Source organism: Emys orbicularis, chromosome 2 (assembly GCF_028017835.1).
Source record: "Emys orbicularis isolate rEmyOrb1 chromosome 2, rEmyOrb1.hap1, whole genome shotgun sequence".
NCBI lineage: Eukaryota > Metazoa > Chordata > Testudines > Emydidae > Emys > Emys orbicularis.
The window spans coordinates 97,745,875-97,770,736 of record NC_088684.1 but is presented as its reverse complement, the minus strand read 5'-3'; the positions used below and the strand labels follow the sequence as shown (position 1 = coordinate 97,770,736).

General features: G+C 42.3%; 1 protein-coding gene across 2 annotated transcripts in view; it reads right to left on the bottom strand.

Annotated features, from left to right (window-relative positions):
- DOK6 (docking protein 6) overlaps positions 1 to 24,862 on the bottom strand; it is a 424,139-nt gene that overhangs the window by 96,153 nt on the left and 303,124 nt on the right. For both annotated transcript variants that reach the window (XM_065399655.1, XM_065399656.1), the window contains exon 6: positions 10,803 to 10,941. In XM_065399655.1, the coding sequence (XP_065255727.1) occupies positions 10,803 to 10,941 (139 nt within the window). The remainder of the gene's footprint in view (positions 1 to 10,802; positions 10,942 to 24,862) is intronic.

Sequence of the window (24,862 nt, the reverse complement as noted above, 5' to 3'; positions counted from 1 at the left end):
GACCAAGGACAGGGTAGGCCCATTACTCAACGGGGGGAGGGAGGAAAACAAAAACAGAAAATGTGGAAAGGCAGAGGTACTTAATGACTTCTTTGTTTCTGTTTTCACCGAAAAAGTTTATTAGTGATTGGACATCTAACATAGTGAATGCCAGTGAAAATGAGGTAGGATCGGAGGCTAAAATAGGGAAAGAACAAGTTAAAAAATACTTAGAAAGTTAAAGGTCTTCAAGTCACCAGGGCCTGATGAAATGCATCCTAGAATACTCAAGGAGCTGACTGAGGAGATATCTAAGCCATTAGCGATTAACTTTGAAAAGTCATGGAAGACGGGAGAGATTCAGAAGACTGGAAAAGGAAAAATATAGTGCCAATCTATAAAAAGGGAAAGAAGGACAACCCGGGGAATTACAGACCAGTCAACTTAACTTCTATACCTGGAAAGATAATGGAGCAAATAATTAAACAATCAATTTGCAAACATCTAGAAGATAATAAGGTAATAAGTAACAGTCAGCATGGATTTGTCAAGAACAAATCGTGTCAAACCAACCTGATAGCTTTCTTTGACATAGTAACAAGACTTGTGGATAGGGAGAGAAGCAGTAGATGTGGTATATCTTGGATTTAGTAAAGCTTTTGATACTGTCACGCATGACTTTCTCATAAGCAAATTAAGGAAATGCAACCTAGATCAGTGGTTCTCAAAGCCGGTCTGCCGCTTGTTCAGGGAGAGCCCCTGGCAGGCCAGGCTGGTTTGTTTACCTGCCGCGTCCGCAGGTTTGGCCGATCGCGGCTCCCACTGGCCGCGGTTCGCCGCTCCAGGCCAATGGGGGCGGCGGGAAGGGCGGTCAGCACATCCCTCGGCCCACGCCGCTTCCCCCATTGGCCTGGAGCTGCGAACCGCAGCTAGTGGGAGCCGCGATTGGCCGAACCTGCGGACGCGGCAGGTAAACAAACCGGCCCGGCCCGCCAGGGCTTTCCCTGAACAAGCGGTGGACCGGCTTTGAGTGTAGGGATATTAAAGAAGGTACTAACAGTGATTCCCCCAAGTGACAGTGACCCCCCCCAATAATTTGTCCCCCACACTTTAAAATCCAACAGTTTCACCAAGTACAAAAATCTCTTGGGTCTTCTGTTAAAACTTGTAAGCTACTGTCTGTAGAAACCATTGATTGTATCTGTCCTGTGAAAGATACTTTATCACTATGTAAAACTTACAAACAAGTTAATTGACTCTGTTCTTGAAGTAATTGATACAATGTAAACAAACACTATAAGCTGTTAAGTGACTTTCACTTCATTCAACAGCTCCTAGGACAGACCCCCACCCTCTGTGATTAAAGGGCCAGGAGTTTCAAATGAATTAGCACACACCCTGAAAGTGGTGGAGACAGCAAATTAAAATATGGTTAAGGTATGGACTGTATGCTGATGAATGCTTGATATACATGGATGGTTAGGGAGGTGCCAGCCTAGAAAGGGAGTATCCATCGGCCGAAGAATGTGTTGAGTAGGACCACCAGACAACCCCCTGAGGGTAAACTGGGATCCACTCCATCACCTGGAAGGATGAGAAACACAAACTTTGGACAGTGTGGAGCCACCAGGAATGTGCCACTTTGGCCAGGAATGTGCCATCTGCTGATTGAGTCAGCAACAGCAGGATGAAACAGCTCCCATAGACTAACATAGGAATTAATTCCTATAAGAATGGACTCTAAAGACTGATGACTTTGAGTCTCTGGTTCTGCTGCCAACCTCCAGGAGCATCAGGTGCACCTGACACAGACTCGGCTCCATCCTCATGGCCAAGATACCTGGCCAGTAACTTGGCATGAGCAACTTCTAGGCTGGTAACTATAACACCTATACAGAACTTGAATGAATGATTGTGTGAATGAACTTTTTTTTTTTCTCTCTCTCTCTCCCTCTCCCTCTCTATATGTGTGTGTGTATAAGAAATAAGTAGTCAAACAACGTTGTTTACTTTTATCTTTTGCTTTATCAGTATATTTACAATACATGTGGCATCTTTGCCTTATCCCTCTTAATAAGATCCTGCTGGTTTTTATTCTATTGGTATAACATGAGAACCACTGACCTAGATGGAGTTACTATAAGGTGGGTGCATAACTGGTTGGAAAACCATTCCCAGAGAGTAGTTATCAGTGGTTCACAGTCATGCTGGAAGGGCATAACAAGTGGGATCCTGCAGGGCTCAGTTCTGGGTCCAGTTCTTTTCAATATCTTCATCAATGATTTAGATAATGGCATAGAGAGAGCACTTATAAAATTTGTGGACGATACCAAGCTGGGAGAGGTTGCAAGTGCTTTGGAGGATAGAATTAAAATTCAAAATGATCTGAACAAACTGGAGAAATGGTCTGCAGTAAATAGATGAAATTCATAAGGACATATGCAAAGTACTTCATTTAGGAAGGAACAATCAGTGCTCATATACAAAATGGGAAATGACTGCCTAGGAAGGAATACTGCGGAAGGAGATCTGGGGGGTCATGATGGAACACAAACTAAATATGAGTCAACAGTGTAACACTGTTGCAAAAAAAAAAGTGAACATCATTCTGGGATGTATTAGCAGAAGTGTTGTTATCAAGACACGAGAAGTAATTCTTCTGCTCTACTCCACGCTGATTAGGCCTCAACTGGAGTATTGTGTCCAGTTCTGGGCACCACATTTCAGGAAAGATGTGGACAGATTGGAGAAAGTCCAGAGAAGAGCAACAAAAATGATTAAAGGTCTAGAAAACATGACCTATGAGGGAAGATTGAAAAAATTGGGTTTGTTTAGTCTGAAAAAGAGAAGACATAGGGGACATGATAACAGTTTTCAAGTACACAAAAGGTTGTGACAAGGAGGAGGGAGAAAAATTGTTCTTCTTAACTGCTGAGGATAGGACAAGAAGCAATGGGCTTAAATTGCAGCAAAGGAGGTTTAGGCTGGACATTAGGAAAAACTTCCTTACTGTCAGGGTGGGGTTATGCATTGGAATAAATTGCCTAGGGAGGTTGTGGAATCTCCATCACTGGAGATTTTTAAGATCAGATTAGACAAACATCGTCAGGGATGGTCTAGATAATACTTAGCCCTTGTCTACACCCAGCCGCTAGTTCGGCGGCTGGGAATCGAAGTTCCGGGTTCGATTTATCGCGTCTGGTCTGGACGCGATAAATCGATCCCGGAAGCGCTCGCCGTCGACTGCGGTACTCCAGCTCGGCGAGAGGAGTACCGCGGAGTCGACGGGGAGCCTGCCTGCCGCGTGTGGACCGCGTCTGAACCGCAGTAAGTTCGAACTAAGGTATGTCGAATTCAGCTACGTTATTCACGTAGCTGAAGTTGCGTACCTTAGTTCGAAGTTGGGGGTTAGTGTAGACCAGGCCTTAGTCTTCCCATGAGTGCAGGGGACTGGACGAGTTGACCTCCCCTCCAGTCCTATGATTCTATGAATCAGAACTACACATCCTCAATTCCCCTCAATTTGCTCTAAGAGCTGCTTAATGCATGAATAGAGGAGGGCTTTTCAGTGTTTTTTTGAGAGGAAGAGGGAGAGAGACACATGCATAGGGATTCACAAGACTTTGGGAGAAAATGGGTACGAGTCATAGTTACCTAGGGAGTGGCTCAGCCAGGGCAATGGATTTAAGGACTACCTGGGACCGTGTGGAAGAACTTGATAGTACTCTGGAAGGGGAGGTCTATTGTGACTTGGCTGGAGAGTTAAGACACAAAGATGTGTCCTGAGAAGCAAGAGATGAGCTGATGACTGTAAGAAGAGGGCATCAGGATGGCAGAGCTAATCCCCAGATGTGGTCAGAAGGAGGCACTCCAGTGGTGAGTAGAGGTCTCTGTGACAGATGGTCATAGAAAAAATTATTATATTCCAACAGGACTTCTGAATCAAATAATTAACTTTGATAGAAACTGAGGTTACAATACTCAAATCTAAAATTAAGGAGTGCACAGATTGAGACAGAGAAAAAACCCCAGCAGTATACATGTTTTCCCCTTGATAATGCCTACAGCTGGCAGGGATCTGCCAGTGGGCGGAATCTCATCACAGATTATGAAATAGCACACTACCAGCTGTTCAGTGTTTGGGTACATCAGACAGGAGAGACAAGTTCACTTTAGCAAAAGCTCTCTGGAGTTGAACTAGACAATTTCTTCATGAGATAACAATAATAATATAAAAATGCTGAACTTCCATGTCAACTTTAATCTGCAGCTCTAAAAGAGTTTTTGAAACAATAACCAAATGAGCCTCACAACACCTTGGAGGAGCAGATAAAGAGATACTGGAATGCAGGCACCGACATATAGACTAATGGTCATAGATTTCAAGACCAGAAGGGACCATTATGATCATCTAGTCTAACCTCCTGTATAGGCCATAGAACATCCTCAGAATTATTCCTAGAGCATATCTTTTAGAAAAACAAAAATATTTATTATGACGATGGGGTGAGATGCACCAACTGATTCTAAAAGTGCACAGCAACAATATATACATGTTTAGGACAGGAAAAGAAGAAGAATACTGTATCAAATTGGAACTGCAGGAAGAATGTGGAAGCAGTTGGATTTTTGTCCAGGACAACAGATTCAACACCTATGCTCTTACACAAAGTGAAACAGGACCATTAATGACCACAAGTGTTAAGACCTTGATTCTTTAACACATCTGAAAAATGGCAGCACAATACCCCCTAGGGCATCAAAATTTGAGTAACGTACTGTTTTCCTCCTTCAACATGTTTATTGTTCTCCTTGCCTCAATGACACAGTTTAAATTTATATTACTCTGGCTAGGTCTACACTGGGGGGGGGGGGAAATCGATTTAAGATACGCAAATTCAGCTATGCAAATAGCGTAGCTGAATTCGACGTATCCGAGCCGACCTTCCCTGCTGTGAGGACTGCGGCAAATCGACCGCCACGGCTCCCCCGTCAACGGCACTTACTCCTACCTGCACTGGTGGAGTACGCGCGTCGATTCGGGGATCGATTGTCGCGTCCCGACGAGACGCGATAATTCGATCCCCGAGAGATCGATTTCTACCCGCTGATCCAGGCGGGTAGTGAAGACAAGCCCTTTGAGATAGAAGTAGATTCATAGATTCCAAGGCCAGAAGGAACCATTGTGATCACCTAGTTTGACCTCCTGCATAACACAGCCACAGAACTTCCCCAAAACAATTCTTGGAGTATAACTTATAGAAACATAAATAGTTGAAGAGTGAGAGAGCCCTATACACACCGCAAGTTATAAGAGGTTCATCTTTTATAAAATGTCTCATATCAGAAGAAGAAAGAGTCACCCTCTGAAATTCCATCACTTTCTCATCCACAATGCTAGTGAATCGCCTTCCTATAGTTCCTATAAACTTACTAAAATTTTACTTGTTGTGCAAATGCATACAGTTCTCTGTTTTCCAAGTGCTTTGTCTCTAGTGTTATTGACGTATGACTGACATCAGCTGTTTTCATCTTATTCAAACCTTATATTAAAAATTTTAAATTACAGTTCTTTTGAGAAGACATAAATGAAGCTTTACTGCCACCTCTTGAAAGAAGCAAATTTTAGGGCTATTAAATTACACATCTCTGTCCTCAGCCAATCACTCACAAACAGAACAATAAAACTTACCCTACACATTCAAAAAGATCAAAGTGCATTGCAACCTATAAGCCCCCATTCTACACATCCAAACACAATGAGACTGGTTGTGTTTGCCTTTATGCTGGTGTAAATCAGGAGTAATGCCAATGAAGTAAGTGGCGTTGTATGAGTGTAAAGTGGGGGCAGCGTTGAGAAGAATCAGGCCCAACAGTCCCACTTCAAAGACTTGGGGGAAATTTTTACTGTGGCATGGAGATTAGACACATAAGGATCATTAGGAACAACTACATTCACGTGCTTTGATAGTCTCTGAATTTCTTTATAATTACCAGTAGAACTGGCAATAGTTGACATCCTTATTGATTGTAAAAAGAGAGAGGCAAAGGATTGAATGGGCACAGAGAGTGAAATATTCTCTCATCCCTAGAGACCAGGTCTACTTAAAACTTTTGCCAATATGTTGGTTAGGGTGTGATTGTCGTTTTACAACATTTTTATACAGACCTGAGCCTTAGGATAGATGCAGTTATATCAGCAAAAAAGTACTTCTGTCAGTGCAGATTATTTTGTTTGGGGAATCGGTATAAGCGATACCACGCAAAGCACCCCTTGGCCAGTATACACTGCGCCTATACTAGGAGGCTTTACCTGTGTAGCAGTGTGGTGAAACTTGCACTAGTGCTGTTGCTTTTCTTTTGATACACACAGGATTTCAGTCAATCCCTCAACATTTACAAGCACCAGATGTACCACAAAATAGTAAGCGACAAATATTAAAACAAAAAGTACCCTGGAAGTCAATAACATCTTTTCATCTTGCACAAATAGCTACACGTACAACCTATTAATGATAAAACCAAAGATTGAAATAAGCTAACATAGATAACACAATGGCACCAAAAAAGCCCTTAATAGAAACCAGTAATTGTTTTATTTAATTTTAAATGTTATTAAACAATAAACACATTATTTTAAATGTTTTTGTTAAAATAAAACACCAGCAAAACATAATACTCAGGAAAACAGTGATTCTGTCACTCTATTCTTGTCAAAAAGCAAAAAAATAAGACAAGTTTTGCAACACTAGAAAACAGCTTTTATGTTCTGTCAGTAAGGCACTTCCAGCATCAAGCACAATTGTCCAGTGCCCTGTACCTTGTGCAGTCATTTACACCTGTTCAAAGCGAGTGTAAAATGCTGCTGCATGGATCTGGTAATATTTCATAGTCACTTTGCATGACAGTGAAAAATCTGGCATGTCTGCTTTTTCTTGGTATTGACTTTGGGGCAAACACGATCTATACCTCCCATGGCTGGGTAAGTTTCTGACTGCAGCAGAAGTAGTGTGGTCAATTGAGCAGGGTGTCTCAACCTCTGTTGCATGAGGTCTCCCAGTGCCACAGTGTGGAGGGGAATTTGGCAAGGAACCAAGTGTATGTGTCCATGACTACATGTATCTACTTGCCATTCTTTTCCATTGTGGTGATGAAAGGTTATACGAGACACAAGAGCTACTGCAGCCCTGATGCTGCAGTGGCTGCCACGGAGAAGCTTTGCTGCCATTTCATGCCTTTTGCAGGGTATTGGGAAGGATTCATTTTTCTTCCCATCCATTGCAACCCACAGAACTCTACAGCACACAACACTGTTAGTGTTATTGTTCAGCAGTAGGTTTTTTGGCACAGAAATTAGTTTATTGCTTATTATACTGAGATAAAATAAGGCTTTTTGTTTACATAGTTCCCCATATGTTGAGTAAGTTTTGCTACTAGCCATTAGCAATACCCTTATTTGACAAACCTCTTGCAGTAAGAATTAATCTTGCCTTTTCTTTATTGACAGAATTTGGTATTTTTTGCATGCTAAAGTAACCCACTTGTTCTCATAATGGAGTATATAATCTATATACCTCATCAGGGTTGCTATGGTTAAAGCTTCACAGTAATTTCCTTTATAAATCCCATTCATCTTTTACAGTATTGGATTATAACAATTTTAATCTGTAGGAATTTAAACATAGCATTAGAGCACTAAGTATTAAAAATGCTACAACGTTCAGGATGGAGCATACAAAAAATTCAAAGCTATTACAGACAGTCCCTTCTTTTATTCAACCTACTGAGACTAGAAGGAAGGAGTAAGGATGGAATTAGCCTTACATCTTTAATTTCCTGGTTTATATAATAACGTATACATTATTAAACTTCAGCTTTTGTGTTTCGTTTCCTTCACTTTCAGATTTATAACAATTAAATGTAAAACCCTATGTAATACAATATTAATTGCACACAGTTCACGGTAAAACTAATCGGAAAAAAAGGAAAAGTGAAGTACTAAAGGCTATGGGCACAAGATCAAAACGGGAGCTTTAAAACAGATTTTAAAATACATTTTTGACCTCTAAATCCTAGATTTAAAATGTATTTTTGTTTGCTTTCTTGCATTATACATTCACAACTTGTCTGCTAAGAAAAAAGGGGGCATTTGGAGAAATGGTAGGATTATGATATTGGAGATGCAATGCAATGAAATCTAACTAAAGGGAAAACTATTTTTGTTAAAGATTCCATGCCTCTTCGGTTACAGGCTGATGGAGCTTCTCATATAGATGAGACTTCCAGTAAGTGCTCCAGTAAAATCAGGTAACACTGAACTTACTATGTATTTATATACATCAACAAACTTTCAGGCCTCTGTTATAAACCATAAAGCAGTAAAACAGTTCACAAGCCTATTTTGCCCCCTCTGGAGGTCACCATAAAGTTTACATCCCAGAGACACAAGCAGAAAAGACACTGGGTGGATATTTCTCAGTCTGCTCTAAGAATGTAATGTTATGCACCATATGGTCAGAAGCATCATAACTGACGTTTTAAAAACAGTTATCTAATGGCAGAGCCAAAACAATTTCAGTCAGCAGTAAAGCTGCTGACGAGCAGGTGGGAAGTCCTGAAAGGCACATTAATAAATAAGTAAATAAAGCAAACTGTAGTCATTTTCTGTATTCTGATTGAAACTCCCTGAAAACAGTAGACGTACAGGGTTCAATTCGTCCTGCATCCAAGCTCCATTTTGCATTGGTGGGTGGCCATCAAGCAGCCAGTTATGACTCCTTGATTCCACACCCCCGAGACACCACAGTCTGGGGACCATTGGTGTAGCCACAGACCTTAACCACTTACTACAGGGCCTTGAACTGGAACACAGAGTAGAGGGTGAGCCTGGGTGTCGCTACCAACTACTGCAGAGTGGTACTGCTTGGAGCAGTGAACTAGAAGACTGCCTGAGTCACTGCAGGACTCACAGGGTCAAGGAGGCAGGCGTGAGGACTGCCTGATGCTGTTTGAGCATTCCCAAAGGGGAATCACAGTGTGATCTCGTCTGAGGCCTGAGTCATGATGCAGCCGTGCTGTGACTCTATGAGCAGGAGGAGAGCTGCAGATGGTAGAAAGAAGAAAGGGGGTGCTGAACTGGGCAGAGCTAATCTCCAGGACTGCCCGAAGAGGGTGCCACCCAGCGGTGAGTAGAGAGTCCTATGACACCATCTCTAATACTCAATCACTTCTGTAAAAAAGCTGCTTTATTATGTATCCAATTAGGGTTGCCACCCATCCGGGTTTTACTCAGACAGTCTGGTTTTTGACTTCTGTGTCCGGATGCCATTTAGGTAGAGGTACCCAAATTGTGGGGCAGAGGGATGTGGTGGGACTCTTGAGGGGGCACGGAGGGTCTAGGCCAGCACCCCTGGGGGGCAGGGTGGTAGCGCCACCCCTACCCCAGCTCTGCTTCCACCCCAGCCATGGCACCGGCTCCCAGCCCGTGACTGGCCTCATCCCCAGCCTCAGCATGGCTCCACACCTGGATGGGGGCCTGGCTGCCGGCCACCACCACAGTCCGGCTGTGGCTCTGCTCTGGCCCAGAACTGAGGCTGTGGGCAGGGTGGGGCCGGGAATGGAGCCACACCCGGCTGTGGGCCTGGATGACGACCCCCACTGTGGTCTGGTTGTGGCTCCACCCCAACCGCAGATCAGTCCATAGACCCTGCCTCCTTACCCCTGTGTGTGTGCCCCCGCCCAGCCCTGCCTGGCTCTGGGGGTGGGGCGGGGAGTGGCAGGGACAGGGGTAAGGGGGCAGTGTGGCCCTCAAAAGTTTGGGGACCGCTGCATTTAGGGTTGCCAAGTGCCTGGTTTTCACCCAGAAAGTCCAATCTAAACGGGAACCCAGCAGTGTCTGATCAGATGTACTGACCAGACATCAAAAACCTCGTTAAAGTGGGGTGGGGGGGAGGTGCCAGGTGATTAACTCACACTAGCCCCTGCACAACTGGGGCCATCTCCTATCTGCAGGCAGGCTCCTTGTCTGGCTGCCGCAGCTCCCATCCCAGTTCCAGAGCAGAGGGAGTCCAGCTGGGTAGGGGGAGGGAGGTGGAGATAATCCAGCAAGCAATGGAGGGAGGGGGGAAAGAGGCAGAACAGGGGTCCTGAGGGGTCCGATTACCACAATTAGAAAGGTGGCAATACTATAACCAACAGAACTAAGATATTCTGTAGAGCAGTAAGTGTTTTGGGCAACTGGAACATCAATAAACACAGTTCCATTCGCTCTATTGCCCTTTTCAGCTTGGACCTTCTGCTTGTCTCCAACTTCATTTTAATCTTGATTTTGAACTCTCTTCTTCCCACCTTTCCTATGCCAGTAAATCTTCCTGTCTCCAGTTCTACAATATTTTTTATTCAGATTCCTGCCTTAAATCCTTAGCCATCACTTCTCACTGTGAGTGTTGCAATTTCCTTCTCTATGGCTTCCCCAGAGCTCTGCTCTCCATATTCCAATATGTGCAGTGTGCTGCTGCATGCTTTGTCACACATACAAAGAAGCAGGTAGGACTATGTAACCGTCATCCCAAAATTCCAGGATGTAGTTGAAAATTACCTTCCGTTTCTTTTTTTATGCACTCATTGAATTTGCTCCATCCGCTTGATGGATTATTTCTTTGTTTTGTATATTATCATCTTTAAAAAAAAATCAAAGTTGTTGGGAGCGGTTGGTTTAAAAAAACCACCGTTTTGGCATAACTAGATGGAGCTGTACTCTGCAATCATCATAACCCTTCACTTCACCAATGGAAGTTTTTAAAATAGTGGAGGTAAGATCTTACCCGTGCCTTTTGCTCCATCTCCATCATTAGTCTTTCATGTTGCTCAGCTATTGCCAGTGTTGCAGAATGGACTTTCTGATAGATCATCTCTCCTTCCCTCGTCTGAAAGGTGAACAGTCCTTCTCCTGTGTCACACATCCTGGGATAAGATTTAGGGAGTGGGAGGAATGAAAAAAAAAGTGAGTACTTGTTTTATAACAGTTAAAAATTAATGCGCTGACCTCTATAATTCATGTGCTCACCCTGCTGTTGGAAATGACTTCTCAATTTTCATAGCTAAATTTGTGGCATTTTGAACCTCTGCATGATTACTTCTACCAGCGAAGAAATGTATTCTGAGAGACGTGTGTGCAGAACTTCATGAATGTAGCCTTTCGATTCAATTTTTAGGGGGTAGCTGTGTTAGTCTCTATCCACAAAAACAACAAGGAGTCCGGTAGCACCTTAAAGACTAACAGATTTATTTGGGCATAAGCTCAAATTTATTTGGGCATAAGCTCAAATCACTTCTTCAGATTCAATTTTAGTCATCCAGTCAAAATAATCTGAACCGAATGAGAGGAGTCTTTATAATAAAATAAGAAACCTTTAGTAATGTAGTCAACTATTTATGGCATTGTTTCAGATGTCTGTACTGGTGACTAGGCAATTAAATTTAATTCCCTTAACCACTTCATAACTGCCAAATATACAAGGTACATCGTGCCTCCATTGTGCTGATATTTTAACAGCACATTGGCACTTCAAAATGCCATTGTGGTCTATCACTGGAAAGAGGCTGTATTGAGAGCGAGCATTAAAGGGATTAAGAGATAATATTCATATTGTTGGAATACATTTGCACTAGGCAGCTTCTACAACTAGTCTGATGATGGCAGAAGCCATTCAGTATGAATACATTCTGTACGGTGAATATTATTTGTATTATACAATTAGATTAAAATAACGCAAATCACAATATAAATAAAAATAATATTTTCTTCCTTTGTGAAGGTAAGTGCTGTGCTGTGTTTCTCTCAGGACTCCCATGACAATACACGGAGGAAGAAGAAAGGTAGATAAGATGAATAACTGAGCTGGAAAGATTTTTAAATGTTAATAAACATTCAAGGACAGGCGGTTAAAATGAATATTTGTTCAAGAGGAAGAACTATGTGAAGGAGACATTTAGGACCCCAGTTTCCAAACGACCTGCAACTTTGCCCCTGCATTATTGCATGTGCCCCCATAAAATCTACATTTATGCATGCAAATGGAATTTGCTCAGATAATTTGAGTACTCAGCCCACTAGGTGGTTTGAGCATGCAAAAATCAGAACATACATAATTGTGTGTGCAATTTTAGAGGCTGAGTTGAAATCGGTTTGTTAATTTGGTTCACTATTAACAATCAAGAGTTTTGGTATCATTTGAGATAGGAAAATATTTGATTTTCTGGGCCATTAGTAAACAAATTTTTTCAACTGCTCAATAATTTCTGTTAAATTTATAAGACAAAGATTTAAAAAAGTGATTAGTGATTTTGTGCGTCTCCGTTTTTTGATGACCCACTTGAGATACCTTTAAGGGGCCTAATTTTTCATAAAGGGCGTAGCACCCACCTTCTGAATCTTTTCAACTGCTTCACGTCTAGCAATGAAAATCAAAGCACCCCAAATAACTAGTCACTTTCAAAATCTTGGCCTTTTAAAAGTTCCTACAGTTGTATTGATTTTTCTTATAAAAAAATCTTAAAAGTTGCTTTTACATTAATAATAAAAATTATAATTCTACATAATGAGCTTATTGACCCTGCTTTAATAAACATCCATGAATAAATCCCCCTCCCAGATTAGGCATATGCATTAAAGCTGGTAAAAAAATTTCAAAATTCAAAATTTCAAGGACTTTTGTGTCAAAATTTGACAAAAAAGGATAAAAAGTATATGAAAGTTACACAAAAGTCCTTGAAATTTTGAATTTTGAAAATTTCTGACCAGCTTTAATATTAGTAACATCTCCTGCAGTCCTTAATCTTATTTCTGTACTGGATTATTGTATTAAATATTTATGAAGAGGCTTAAACTGATCAGCTGGGCCCTTTGATGACATCAAGGCTGATCTTTACATAAAACATCAGGTGAGCATCAGTTCAGCAGTTTTTCCTGGAAGGTGCACAAGAACAGTCAAGATCAATCTCCAAAAATTGTTTCAAGGGATGTGTGGGGGAGGAAGCGTGGAGGAAAGATTTTTGGTGCAAATATTTGCTAACAGTCAATAGAGATGTGCAGTTCAAAAGAAAAAAAGAAAATAAAGAGTCACACTCTTTAGAAAGTCCAAACTCATTATAATATACTGTATTTATCACCACACTTCCAAAACAAAAACCAACTAACCAAACAAGATTCAATCTGTTAAGACAAGGAGCAGTAGAGGGTTACTAGCAAGCATGGCATTAATTCAATCGGCCAATTTGAAGGTAAAAATAAAAATATTTGTATTAAATTCTACTGGAGACTAAGATCTTTCTGTAAACATTGAAAATATTTTATGTATTTAGCCACAAGTCTCCAAGGAGCTTCTGGTACAAATGAAATGTCTCAAGAGATTTCAGACATTAAAGCAACAACATTTTGGTTCCCTTAGGGCATCATATAGCTGGCATTCAGCTCCTGTGTAAAGAGATCTTAATAAAATCCAAACAGCGTGAAATGGAAAGTCTGGAAAAAATGATGAGTTTCACAAACTGAAACAAAACACTATCTCTTTGTTGGTTTCAGAGGAGGGAAAAAAATCAACAGGGATCACAATAAGAAAATAGTGAACAGGGCTTGATTAAGATTCAAGAGTTAAGCTGCTTATTTTAACAAAGCAAAGCATAATCACCAGCCAGAGCCGATACAATCAAAATCTACTATCAAACTAAAAAACAGGAAACAATGAAGCTGGCCCATGCGGTGGTATGGCAGCTCTCCATGCTGGTGAAGCCTAGCGTGGAGGTTGTATCTTCCAGTTGGAACCAGAAAGTGTAGTGTGCTATATTATGCCAACATGAGGAAAGCTATTTATGGCAGCCTTCCAATAAATGTACTGTGTTTCCCTAGCTAAGGATTCACTATACATGCAACTGCTCAAAAGGGGGCAGAGGGGAATAATGGGCCTCATCCTTTAAGGTGCTGTGCAGGCTTATCTCCCTCTGAAGTCAATAGGATTTGAAGGCAATCAGCACTAGAGCTGGTCCAAATTTTTTTGGCAAAAAAATGTTTCTGTTGAAAATTGCCTTTGTGTTCGAACCAAAACAAATGAGGCAATGTAGGGATTTGAACCACAGTCTCCCACATGCCAGATGATCACCCTAACCATTGGGTTATTGGCTACAGGCACACTCATTTTTTCACAAAAAAATTTGAAAGGTCTTGGTTTTGTTCCACATCAGAACAAAAACAAATTTCAAATATTTTTGCAAAATGGAATTGTTTTCCAGCCAGCCCTGCTCAACACCGTGCAGGGCTGACCCTTATAAAAGGAAAATGGTCTCTGGAAAGACTCGGTGGGACAAAGCTCCCTTGCTTCCACATGGGCTTAGCATAGACAATTACTCTCTAAAGGAGGTGAGTCCGTTCCATGGATAGTATAGAGCAGAGTCTTTTTGCTCAGAGGTCTGGAATATTATGATACAGAAAGGTAACCCTAATTATTTATATTGTTTCCCTCAGATGGCAAGTGGTTAGACTAGAAATAAAAGTCCAAGAACAATGAAATGTATATTGGCAGACTGTGGGCTAGATTCACCCCAGCTGGCACAGGGAGATGCAAATTTAACCAGAGAAACCAGCTATAGCCTCAGGTGTGGGATTGACTCTTAGGGGTGGAGGTGGGGGTTAAGGAGGGAGGACAGGTGTTTTTACCACTGTTGGTCTACCCCAGGAACTATGCTGGGAAACGGCAGCTTTACTTTCTTCCAGGAGCTCCATAGTAACCTGGCCAGCAGAGACTGCCAAGCATACATAGAATCAGCACATCTCTAACTGCTCTGCTTATCGTCTGGCTATGCCGAAAGAAGGACAGGAGACATTTGACATGGGTTTAATCAGGCAGCAACTTTATTATTAGATGTCTGGGATTAACCGGCAGATAAAAGTGTACAGTGCAGGTAACCCCATGTTTATGCTGTAATTACCCAGGGGGCTTTTACCAGCTCCCCCTCTTTTCCCCTCCAGCAAATCCATTGCTGGGACCTTACCATCCACCTCCCCATCTTGTAGGAGGGTTAAGGTGGGCTATAAGAATGGGGGGTTGGCTCCCTGGCATACCAATCATAGGAGTCCCCAACCACCCCCCGTTCATTGCTTTAATGAACACCTCTTTTTATGTCCTTTTCCAAGCCATTTATCCGGTCACTGTATACCTTTCCTATGGAGTACCTGCACTGGACATCTGCCCTACATTTAAATAATGAGTTGCGACATATGGTCTACCGCCCGCCATGCATGAACAAAGCCCACCTGAACCTGCTGTGGGGAAGGCGAAGAAAACCTCAACTGCACCCAAGCCAAAGGGCAAAATTCCTTCCCAGCCCCCCTAAACAAGGGAAGGCTAGCCTAATGCCCACAGTAGGTGTTGACCAAATCTGGTATTTTACCATCTAAAAGGGGAGGGAAGGTGGGTCCTGCGTCAGTCCTGGTCCATGTAAGACGGGAGGCTTCAGGCGCAGATCTGCCCCCTTTTAAATCCTGCATTCCCAGGGGATGAGTCAACGACCACCCTAGGGTGACCAGAGGTGCTGATTTTATAGGGACAATCCCGATATTTGGGGCTTTTTCTTATATAGGCGCCTATTACCCCCCACCCCTGTCCCGATTTTTCACACTTGCTATCTGGTCACCCTAGACCACGCTGACCCTTTTTGCAGCAGTTTTCACCCCCCCTCCTCTCCTCTCCTCTTCCCACCAGCCATAAAGCACTGTTCCCTTCATTCAGCCAGCCAGCTAGATACCTCCCCCCCCCCCCTTAAAGGTTCACGGCGGTCAGACACACACAAGCCAGCACTGACCAGGATACAATGCCCTGAACAACCCTTTTTATCCCCCAGTATTCTGTCCTCCACATCTCCGTTGCACTGGTCCACTACAGCTGTGTCACTTTTCAGACTGCAAGGCCTTTACAACAAAACTTCCTCCTCCTCACCACAAGCTGCACACCTTGGTTTACACTGGCAGAAGACAGCACAAATGGAGGTGAATTGAGCTATGTTACAATTTGGGAAAAAGCAAAGATTCTTGCACATTCAGGTCCTGGGTTACAGAGAAATCTGTTTGCTGATTTCTTGTTTATTCAAAAACTTAAGAAATAACCCAAAGAGAAAGAAGATAAACTAATCTGATGAATGCTGTTTAACTGTGATCAAGGGAAAATTTGAAGGTCTTAAGATAAGTCTCATTTTGCCAACTAGTTTCTCTCTAAACCTAAAGTGAATGTTTACGCACTTTCCAGTGTTAAGACAGACCAGGAACTCCAAACCAGACAATCACATTCTTATGTCCTAAAACCCCAATGGTATTCTGTACAGTTTTTAAAATTTATTATTCTACAAGGTGATGAAATTCTTAAGAGTACATCTTTTGTGCACTGCAGCTCTAGGTAATTAACAGTTTTGTTCAACTAACAGTTGAACCTTTATTTTGTCATTTAGCTACACTGGCATTTTGTTCCTTTGCAGAGTTGTGTCAGAAGACAAATAATCACTATTATGAAACACATTATGGTGGGTATGAGCATAGCTTTTATGTGCATGCACAGAAGAAATATGCAAAGAGAAAGAGGGGAAGAGAATAAAAATGTTCATACTATGTCGAATTAATGGTCAATCTAGCCTAGTACCCTGTCTTCTGACAGTGGCCAATGCAAGATGCTTCAAAAGGAATGAACAAAACAGAACAATTATTGAGTCAGCCCATCCCAGCATCTGGCAGTAAGGATTAGAGGTTAAAACCAGAAGTGGACAAAAATTTTCAAATGAAAAAAAAATTCATTGGAAAAATAGCCTTTCAAAATAGACTTTAATGCCAGAAGAGACCATCATGATCATCTAGTCCGACCTCCTGCACATTGCAGGTCACAGAACCTCATGCACCCTCTCCTCTGGCTGAGTTACTGAAGTCCTCAAATCATGATTTAAAGACTTCAAGTTACACAGAATCCACCATTTACACTAGTTTAAACCTTCAAATGACCCGTACCCCATGCTGCACAGGAAGACACATTTTACCCAGAATTGCTGACACCATCAACATTTTTCATTTCCTGCAAAATGTTTATCATTTTTTGTTTAAATTTGGTACAGTAGAACCTCAGAGTTACAAACACCAGAGTTACAAACTGACCAGTCAACTGCACACCTCATTTGGAACCAGAAGTACGCAATCAGGCAGCAGCAGAGACTGGGGGGGGGGGGGGGGGGAGGGGAAGGGAAATACAGTACAGGACTGTGTTACATGTAAACTACTTAAAAAAAAAAAAAGTGTAAGCAGCATTTTTCTCCTGCATATTAAAGTTTCAAAGCTGTATTGAGTCAATGTTCTGTTGTAAACTTTTGAAAGAACAACCATAACATTTTGTTCAAAGTTATGAACATTTCAGAGGTAAGAACAACCACAATTCCCATGGTGTTCTTAACTCTGAGGTTCTACTGTATATAAAAAAATGTTGATAACCATTTTGATGTAAAAAAATCAAATATTTTGGATACATGGTCAATTTCAAAATCCAATGATACTAAAATAACTTCAAAAACATTGTCATTTTCATGATTTTTGAACTGTTGATTGGCTTTAGTTATGCACAAGACTAAGATTGGACTGCTTTCCCTGCCTCTGCCACAGATTTGCTCTCCGACCTTAAATAAGTCACTCTGGCCTAAATTATCACAACTGTTTTCTGACTTTGGGTGCCTCAATTTATTTATTGGAAAGGGAAGGGTGGATAAAGTGCAAGTTATTTGTATTATTACAGAATGGTTCAGATGGATGAATAGACAAACATTGACCGGAAGACTTATGGTATGTTCTGATGCAACATACAATATAAAGTTATGTATAAAATATGAAGCTATGTATGAGGACATCATATTTGTTTATACTTTATTCTCTAGAGAATAATCAATATCAGTTTGCAGATTTTTAATTGATCATATTACAGCATGAATAAGACAGGAGCTACAGGAAATACCTGAGTTATTAGCATGAAGTTCTGTTCATTGACTCTGTTAGATTAATTGTTGGCAAACTGTGGCACAGCGAACACCATTTTAAAGCTAATTTTCCAGAACAGTAGCAAATGTTTCTATTAGCCCAGTAAATGAACAACAAAATATTCATCTGCTTTCATATTTGATATGTGCATCCATACATCATACTAAACTGGGGATTCAATATGCAGTATCGTATTTGCAGATGCCCACTATTCTCTACAGAATATTTAACTTCAGGGGTGAAAGTAGGCCAGTACGGGCCAGTACGGCATACCAGTAAGAAGCCGGTACTGGCCCGTATGCAGCCCACGTCGCTGTCCCTTTTGCCGACGGGGGAGGCATTTAACATCATTGCCCCTTTTGCCCCCCCCGGGCTGCCGATGGGGGGGGGGGGGCAAAAGGGGCTGCTGCCCTGGGATCAGTGATTTAAAAGGGCCCGAGGCTCCCAGCTGCTTCTGCTACCGCAGCAGCAGCCAGAGCCCTGGACCCTTTTTAATTGCTGCTGGAGCCCCGGGTGGTCAGGGACAGGCAGTGTGGATGGGCTGGCTGGGGGAGGCTGACCCCCCAGCCCCGCCCCTTCCACCCGAGCCGGCCCCCGTACTGGTAAGATTTTAATATTACTTTCACCCCTGCGTGAACTTACCACTTTGGGCCTGATTCAAAACCTGTTGAAGTCAGTGGGAAGATTCCCACTGGTTTCAGATCAGATCCTTTAGAAAAAAGGGGAAATTAACATTCCACAAAATAGAAACCCTGGAAGGCATTTCATCTTGAAATGTTGTCACAGCATTAGCTCACCAATCAGCCTTAACTGTAGAGTCACTACTAGAAGCTCCGGTTGCATGGATAAGAAAGACATCTAAGATGACAGCACAGAGTAGATTGGAAGTAGATCAACTATGAAAATTACCCTGACTTACTCATATGTTCCAAATACTTGCTTTAGTCTGAACATGTATGTGTCATTTCTAAAATTAACTTTTTTTTGTATGGATGCAAACATCAAACCCTCAAACTAGACACGGACTACTTTTGAGAAGGCTAATGATAACATAAATAATGCATGGACTTGATTGCTACCTTTTACAAATGCCACTTCTCTCACAAAGAGAGCTTGATTCTTTCAAGTCATGGTTGCGATGTTTTTTATAAAGTTTAATGGACATACAACACAATATTCAGTCACTGTACTTAAAAAAACAAGAGTTTGACTTTCCCTCATGTTTTTAAACATATCTATTGTGACAAAGTTCTGTCCTTGACTCCGTGGGTCCTGCGTTTCCTGACGGATTTTGCTAGCCTCAGAGGCTCACTGTGACCCTCCCCATAGCCCTTCTCTCTCTAGAGGCAAGGGTCACAGTCTACTGAGCCATTTTCATCATAAGCCAGCAAGGGAGGTGAGGAGAAGCAACCCTCCCTCGCACAGTCTCTGTTGTCTCCCAGTATCAGTGATTAATCAGGGAGGGGAGGGGGGAGCCTGGGCCCGCCCTCTACTCCGGGCTCCAGCCCAGGGACCCTAAAATTAGCAGCTATGGAAACTAACTTTTTGGAAATAGGATGTGTACAATTCCCTGGGCCACTTCCCCACAGCAGCCCCCACTCAATATCTTCTTCACAATTACCTCAGGGCTTCCTTCCTTGCACCTGATAATAGATTTGTACTGCTTCGTTCCTCCAACAGCATGGCTCCCTCCTATAGCTCCTGACACCCGCTCCTCACTGACCAACTGGGAGGCTTTTAACTAGTTCCAGCCAGTCCTTGATTGGCTTCAGGTGTCCCAATCAATCTAGCTATCTCCACTGCCTTCTAGAAGGATCTTAATTGGCCCCAGGTGTCTTGATTAACGTGGAGCAACTGCCATTTGGTTACCATGGTACCAGGGATTTGTTTAGCCTGGGGCTAACATACCTGTTCCTCACTACTTTACTGTAGCCATCTGGCCTTGCCCCATCACACTATATATAAGATCCTAATTAGAAAGGCACAAAAGCAAGCAAAGCAGATTATAGGTATTACTTTTTATTCGGCTATCTAAACATGTATTTAATTAAAAGATTTACCCTTTTATTAGGTTAAGGAGCACAGTACATTTTCAGAGAGTAGTGCAGAATACTGAAATATTGCCACTGATTTTAATAGGAGTTGTCCATCTAAAACATTTTAGAATGTTTGAAGATCTAGGGGCAAGGGAACTGATTTTCAAAAGTGCTGAATACCCAAAAAATTAAATGAAAATAATCGGAGCTGTGAATGGTCAGTGCCTCTGAATATCAGCATGCGAGTCTTAAGTAACACTACATTAAGCAATGGAAATCAATGATAAGAATGGACTGCATTTATAGAGATTGTTGTCATTTAATTTCCTATTTTAGTGGGATCAGTGGGAGGAATTTCTGTGGTGTTAAGAGTGTGTGTGTGTCTGTGTTAGTTAAACTTCTGAATCCTGCAGTTGCTTCACACAAGTAGAATGGGAAATGTGATGGGTAAGGAAGTGATCCAGTATCTATTTAAGTTAATGGTAAATCTCCCATTGATTTCAGTGGTGCATAATCAGGCATTAAATGAGTAAAGAAAAATGTATAATATTGACTAGCCAAATGAGTTAAACAAATATGTAGGCAATTATAACAGTGCAGGACTTGCATCTGAAGAAGTGAGGTTCTTACCCACGAAAGCTTATGCTCCCAATACTTCTGCTAGTCTTAAAGGTGCCACAGGACCCTCTGTTGCTTAGTGCAGGACTAGGACTATCTACAGCAGTGGTGGGCAACCTGCAGCCCGTCAGGGTAAGCTGCTGGCAGGCTGCCAGAATGTTTGTTTATATTTGCACGGCCGCCCGCAGATCCCAGAGGCCACGGTTCACTCTTCCTGGCCAATGGGAGCTGGGAAAGATATTACCTCACCCACCTTGTGTCTCTCAATATAGTGTGATTTTCATCTTTTCTCAGGCAAGATGTATAAGCCAAGGGTTTCAAAAGTGACTAGAGAATTTGGGTACCTCAATGTTTGAATGTTAACTTGGAATACTCTAAAAGGGTCTGATTTTCAATGTGGTGCGCCTCACTTTAAAAAAGTGAGAAGCACCATACTGAAAATCAGTCCCCTTTAAGGAGTTCCAAGTTGAGCACTCAACAAATGAGGCAACCAGAATCACTACTCATTTTTGAAACTTTCAGTCTGTCTTAAAATAAAGGGTGACATTTATAATTAGGTAGGTTAATTCCTACATATTTCTAATTAAAATGTATTTTGATTTTAAGAGCCCCCTGAATATGACCGTGTTAATTTAATTAAAGAAATAAAAATGCTTAGTCTGTCATTTCACTAATGTGAGGTGTGATTAAAACCATATACATTTTAAAAAATATGTAATTAGTCAAAAAATAGCCCCTGAACAGTCTTCACTTAACCCATTTAAGAAACTGAGCTGAATGAACTAAGAACAACAAATAAAAACATTACAGACTCATGGCAGGGTCTTTAGGGCCTGAGGCAACATGATTAACTGTGATGGCAGAAAGACCTGTAAAAACTCAATTTTTGAGTCTCAATTCTGTCTGCTAAAGAAACTAATAAGAACATGAACAATTATCACAAACACATTTTACTCCTCTGATTCCATTGCTCTTGTATTTTGGCTTTCCCATTTTAGTTGCTTAGCCTGAGATTCTGTCATTTAGTAATATTAGTCAATTTGGGGTGACTTGGGGGAAAACTCACGCCACAGCACCACCTAAAAGTATTTTAACAGGGGGATAAATGTATTGGCAGTGAAATAGCCTCTGATGTTCTGCACTATTCTCCTCTATAAGGGGATGGGAGAGCATCAGAGGATCTTATAGCAGTGTATCCATGAGCCTCTCCCTGAACCGGCTTCATTCTGCTCCCAAACACCTCCTGCACACCAAAACGCAGGAAGCGCACCTGACATTGAGCTTGATGCTACAGGAAGGGTGTGCCATTCCCAAATCTTGTCCTCACCTTTCCTGCACAGCAGAACCACATTGATTCTACAGCCAGACTGCCCACTGTAGCCATGGAAGGAGGAGCTAGGTTTGCCCCTTAGAGAAGGTTATAGATGATGCAAGCATCAGCCCACCCCTCATTCTCCATGTGGGGATGGATAAAATAAGTGCTGTAACAGCTGACTACATCACAAGTGCAGATGACATACAGGAGTAGAAGTAAATTCTATTGATAAGAGTTTGAAATGAATGTTAGTACAGGTCAGGATTAGGTGATATTAGTGGGAAGAAAAGGTAATTTAGTGCTACAGCATCTGTTTTTGCTTGCCATTTTAGGATTTAGACTGGCACCTGCTGTCTCAGTTGTGATCTTTCACTGTTTAACATTGATGTAAAATTTGGTGGGAGATTAGCTGGGAGGTATCTGAGAATAGCAGTTAGAGCAAGGTCCATTTTGGAGGGTTCAGAAAAGTCTCTTTCCCATCCACTCCTGCAGCACCTTCCTACTTCTCACCCAGGTCTATGTTCTCCATTTTGAACTACTGGTAAGCCTTCCTTTGAAGGCTCAGCATGTCTGGTATCATCTTTTACTAGGACTCGTGGCTATTTTTTTTTTACATATCTCTGTGTGCTTCAAAGGCATATGTGGACTCTGGGATACCACCAACAAGGCAGCCCAAGAGAGATATGGACTTTAAGCACTTAACCAGGGCAACAGCTGGACTGAGAAATGAAGTCAGCTAGTGTCCTTCCTCTGTCTTGAGGGCATGAGATGGTCAGATGCCAAATACAGAGCTAGAGCAGTTATTCCCAGGACAAGGGTGGTGGAAAAGAGATGGCTTCTGCCTTAGAAATAGAACTTCTGAGGTGTGGGGGAGAGAGAGAGAGAGAGATAACTGTTGTGGAGTATTTAGCTATGTAACTAAGACATTTGTTTTCTGGGCATTTCTACCTTTGACTCTCTAAAGACTGCTATTTGTGGAGTGTGGCAGCCATTTTGTGTTCAGTTTAGTGAGATTGTCAGAGGAGACACAAACACTGTGCTGTCTCATGGACATTTAATGTTTATTCTTTCTTATTTTGCTGTTCCGACAATCTGAAATAAAGTAAAAAAAGAAAGCTTAACTCTCTCACCAACAGAAGTTGGTCCAATAAAAGATATTATCTCTTCCACCTTGTCTCTCTCATCAGAAATAAATGTAATTCTGACAAAGTATGCATGTTCTTTGTGCACAAATGCAACACATAGCATACCCTCCTCAGGGACGATCTATCAAGGAAGGTGCATAGAACTCCTCTTAGAGATGACCAACACAAAGGTATATATCCTCACTGAGGGGCCACATGACTTGCCCAATCCAGCCATCAACATGTGTTAACTAGGCTCCCCCAAATGTTCTCTCTTTGTGAAAAATGAAAAGGCAACATATGTATGACACTGGCAGGCCAGGTACCAGCTCATGCCAAAGTCCCCATATCTCAGCTGGACATTGGGGGGTCCCGGGTGCTGGGGGAGGTGGCCTGTGACCCCTGCTGGTGCTATAGGGGGGAGAGGCGAGCCACAGTACATGGCCCAGGACCTCTACTGGTGCTGGGAGGGGAAGAGTTGGCAGGGCTTGCAGTCTCCCTACCCAGCTCCGCGTGTCCCTGCAGCTCCTAGCAGAGGTGGACAAGGGAGCTCCACGAGATGCTACTCCCACAAGTGCTGACTCAGCAGCTCCCATTGGCCAGGAACCGCAGCCAATGGGAGCTTCAGGGACAGTGCCTGTGGGTGTGGAGTCCTCTGGCCCCTCCGCCTAGGAGCTGCAGGGACATGTGGGAGCTGGGGAGCCCCCACCCCCAGGTAAGCACCGCCCCGTACACCAACCCCCTGCCCCAGCCCTGAGCCCCCTCCCACACACCCAAACTGCTGCTGTTGGCCCAGGGGCTGCCCAGCCAGGCAGTCCCTGAGCCAATACCAGCGGCTGAAGAAGTCACGGAGGTCATGGAAAGTCATGATATCCGTAACTTCCATGACCTCCGTGACAGACACACAGCCTTAGTTAATATTGAGAAATGGTTTAGATTCTATTGAATACTTGTAAGTTGCTGTGTGCACTAATCTTACTTGTAATATCTGTGTTCCATATTGTAATATAATATTTGAGCAGGTGTAGCATAAGCCCTCTGTGACGGTATGAATCACATTACAGGAGAAGGACAACAATTAGTGCGAAGAGCTGCTCTTCTACAGAAATTGTTATGCCCCTCCTGAAAGAGGAGACCCATCAATACCAATGGGCTACAGTTGGATCTTACAACTGAAAACTCCCTACATCTGTATTGAAAAACCATTGACAAAAGGACTAAAGACTTTTGTTGTTCGGCTCTCCTCCTTGTGAAGATGAGTCATGCAAGTGGACTCCTCCCATCAGCTGAGTTTGAAACTCAGAGCACATGACAGGAGGGGGATAAAAACCCAAACCAAGGGAAGTAAGGATCTCTATGCTGCTTGGTTTCTGGGAGAGGCAAGGTGTTTCTGGGCATAAGCAAGAGATCCCCTGCTGCTTAGTTTGGGTTAGCCTTAAAGGACGAGTAAAGCTTGCTGATTATAGGAGAGTATATTATGCTTTGAAACCTAAGACAGTAACTCATTCATGTGTCTATGCTTGATTCAACCTAGAAAGTAACACTTCAGTTTCCTTTTCCCATTTAATAAATCTTCATATAGTTTACTATAGGATTGGCTACAAGCGTTGTCTTTGGTGTGAGCCCTAAAATCCAACTGACCTAGGGTAAATTACTGGTCTTTTGGGATTAGAAGTAACCTGAATATTTGCTGTGATTCCTGGTGTAAGAGGTCATCTATCACAGCTACATGCTGGGT